General features: G+C 47.5%; 1 protein-coding gene across 1 annotated transcript; it reads left to right on the top strand.

Annotated features, from left to right (window-relative positions):
* Window positions 1–725: 725 nt before the first annotated feature.
* Window positions 726–2,374, top strand: Myf6 (myogenic factor 6). Its single transcript, XM_051139921.1, has 3 exons — window positions 726–1,417; window positions 1,717–1,807; window positions 2,027–2,374. The coding sequence occupies exons 1-3, from the start codon at window positions 821–823 to the stop codon at window positions 2,143–2,145; spliced, it is 807 nt and encodes a 268-aa protein (XP_050995878.1). The 5' UTR covers window positions 726–820; the 3' UTR covers window positions 2,146–2,374.
* Window positions 2,375–2,867: the final 493 nt, after the last annotated feature.

Here is a 2,867-nt window from a genome sequence, read left to right as displayed (position 1 = left end):
TTTTTTTAACCACAACTATTTTAAGGGGGTTGCCTCCTGTATTTTATCATTCTTGTATCTCACTCCTAGTTTTATATGCTCCTTCTCCAACTGGAGCAGGAAGCAGAATTTAGATTCTAGTTGTCACTCTCTAAAACAACAGGTAGCCAGGAAGTTCGCTATGAAAGAATCCTAAGTCATTCTAGACAGTATCGTGGGAGGTGAGCACCCTTCACCCACTCCCCAACTCCCACCTCATCTTACAGATTTAGCGAAAGAGACGAAAGAGATTATTTACCTGCTTCTATTGAGGCTGAGGCCTGAAAGCCATGTATAACCTTTGAAGGACTGGTTATGGTTTTAATCACAGGGATAGCATCTTTTTGACAGGCAGAACACAGAAAAGAGCCGACGCACACTGGGAATATTAAAGAGGCTATTTTGGAGCAATGGCTACTGCCTATGAAATCTCTCATCATGAGTCTATACTTAGAATTCAGATGAACCCTGAAGGGAGGGGACCAGGGCAGTGTTAATCCCCCGGTTGTTTTGAAGTTGCCCTGGTTAACAGGTTAGTGTCTAAACTGTCCCAAATGGAAGCGTCGAATGCCCTCGGTGATGCGACTCAGTGTGTGTGTTGTTTTTAACCTGTTTGCCATACGGACTGTCACATCACTCTGAGAGGTGACATTTCTCCGTTTTCTTTCAAACTAGATGTTCTGGTGGGCGCTGGCTGTAATCACTTTGGGAGACTGATGCTCCATGACAGCTAAAAGTTGGATTGAGTTTCAGTAGCTACTATATATAAAGCTGGGTCGACTTATGTCACCGCACTAATTAAATGCCATCTGGGTGGCTCCTCTGGGTTTTGGAGTCCATCACCCAGTTCAGCTCAGCCAGAGGCCAAGGAAGAGAAACCATGATGATGGACCTTTTTGAAACCGGCTCCTACTTCTTCTACTTAGATGGAGAAAATGTGACCCTGCAGCCATTGGAAGTGGCAGAGGGCTCTCCTCTGTACCCAGGGAGTGATGGTACCCTGTCCCCTTGCCAGGACCAAATGCCCCAGGAAGCCGGGAGCGACAGCAGTGGAGAGGAACACGTACTGGCTCCCCCAGGCCTGCAGCCTCCCCACTGCCCAGGCCAGTGCCTGATCTGGGCTTGCAAGACTTGCAAGAGAAAATCTGCCCCCACCGATCGACGGAAAGCAGCTACCCTGCGGGAAAGGAGGAGGCTCAAGAAAATCAACGAGGCCTTTGAAGCACTGAAGCGTCGGACTGTGGCCAACCCTAACCAGAGGCTGCCCAAGGTGGAGATTCTGCGCAGCGCCATTAGCTACATTGAGCGGCTGCAGGACCTGCTGCATCGCCTGGACCAGCAGGAGAAAATGCAGGAGCTGGGCGTGGACCCCTACAGCTACAGACCCAAGCAAGAAATTGTAAGCCCAGATGCTGCCAAGGCAGGGAAGTGTAAAGGCCAATTAAACGCCTTCCTGCGGCCTTAACCTCCACCTGCTTGGTGGTGCTCCTTTTTGCCTGGCCCTCGCCCTCCCTAATAAACCCCTAGTGACCCGAGAAGGCCAAGCCGCTGCCCTAAGCAGGAAATGCAGTCCGTCCCAAGGAAGGAGGGGAGAAACCCCCAAGCCTCCCCCTTCCACACCCACCCCCACTCCCACCCCCCACCCCCGACGCCGGAATTTGTTTCTTTTCTAATCTTTTTCTTGGGTTTTCCTTCCAGCTTGAGGGTACAGATTTCCTGCGCACCTGCAGCCCCCAGTGGCCAAGTGTTTCGGATCATTCCAGGGGGCTCGTGATAACTGCTAAGGAAGGTAACACAATAGAAAGTTCTCTGGGCTGTTCTGGAAGCATCTGACTCTGCACAGCACAGGGGTGCTCTGGCGGAGCAGAGAAAGCTCAAAGTCTGCTCAAAGAGGCAGTGTCAAAGCAGGGTGTTTTCTTGCTCTCAGGGATGCAGTCCTCCTTCCTTCCCTGCTGGACAGAACTGGGAGGTGCTCCATGCGCTGTCTGTGTTTGTTTCCTGTGTTCAGGGGGAGCAAACGTGGACGCGTCAGCCTCCAGCAGTCTTCAGTGCCTTTCTTCCATCGTGGACAGTATTTCGTCGGAGGAACGCAAACTCCCCAGCGTGGAGGAGGTGGTGGAGAAGTGACTCAGCCAGCATTTGGGACATTCTTCACTCGGGAGGACGACCCCTATTCGTCTAATCATTTAGGTTAGGGCTCATAGATCCCAGAGTTTATAAATGGCAAGAGACACATTAAAAAGAAAAGCCCTTGCCGCCTCAAGTGAAAGTCTGCCTTTGGGCTTTTATTATGATTACGATCTTTATTATATTGGAACCGCTAGTGGCTTAGCTCTGGAATCCTAATTTTGTTTTTTTGTTGGGTTGGATTTTATAACATATTAACTTTTATTATGATCACTTGACCCTTCCGTGTCAGTTGCAAACGGAGTTCATTCCTGTCTAAAGCAAAGTGGGAACGTTTAATCCTAATGGCATTTAATGTACTTTTGTAAATTGTCTGAGTACTTTTCTTTTTATGCAAACCTAAAGAATATATTTTAAATGTGGAACTAAGCATTGTATATAAAATGTGTGAAGGTCCTGATATTGTCATATTAAAATATTAATAAGTTTCTACATGTACAAAGTTGGCCTTAATGTGACTTAACTGGGAAAAAACATGAAAGCATGCATACAAAACTAAAGTTAACTTAGATACCACACACTCCCACTTATTTGGGTCTTTTCTCTCAACCTAATTTAAAAGGAAAAAAAAATGAGTTTCTTGCCATAGTCTCCATTAAACTGGGCACTCTAATATTCCGTGTAGATCTCTCACTGATTGTTAGTAATGGGGAAACCATCTC

This window comes from Acomys russatus, chromosome 31, assembly GCF_903995435.1.
Source record: "Acomys russatus chromosome 31, mAcoRus1.1, whole genome shotgun sequence".
Lineage (NCBI taxonomy): Eukaryota > Metazoa > Chordata > Mammalia > Rodentia > Muridae > Acomys > Acomys russatus.
Note: the sequence above shows the minus strand (reverse complement) of the source record. Positions and strands in the feature narration are given on the sequence as shown.

Bases quoted from the DNA above. Each gene is read 5' to 3' on its own strand.
- Myf6 (XM_051139921.1), top strand. From the start codon at position 821: ATGCCATCTGGGTGGCTCCTCTGGGTTTTGGAGTCCATCACCCAGTTC. The intron at 1,418-1,716 runs GTAAGCCCAGAT...TTTTCCTTCCAG, and splicing joins ACAGACCCAAGCAAGAAATT to CTTGAGGGTACAGATTTCCT. The intron at 1,808-2,026 runs GTAACACAATAG...TCCTGTGTTCAG, and splicing joins CGTGATAACTGCTAAGGAAG to GGGGAGCAAACGTGGACGCG.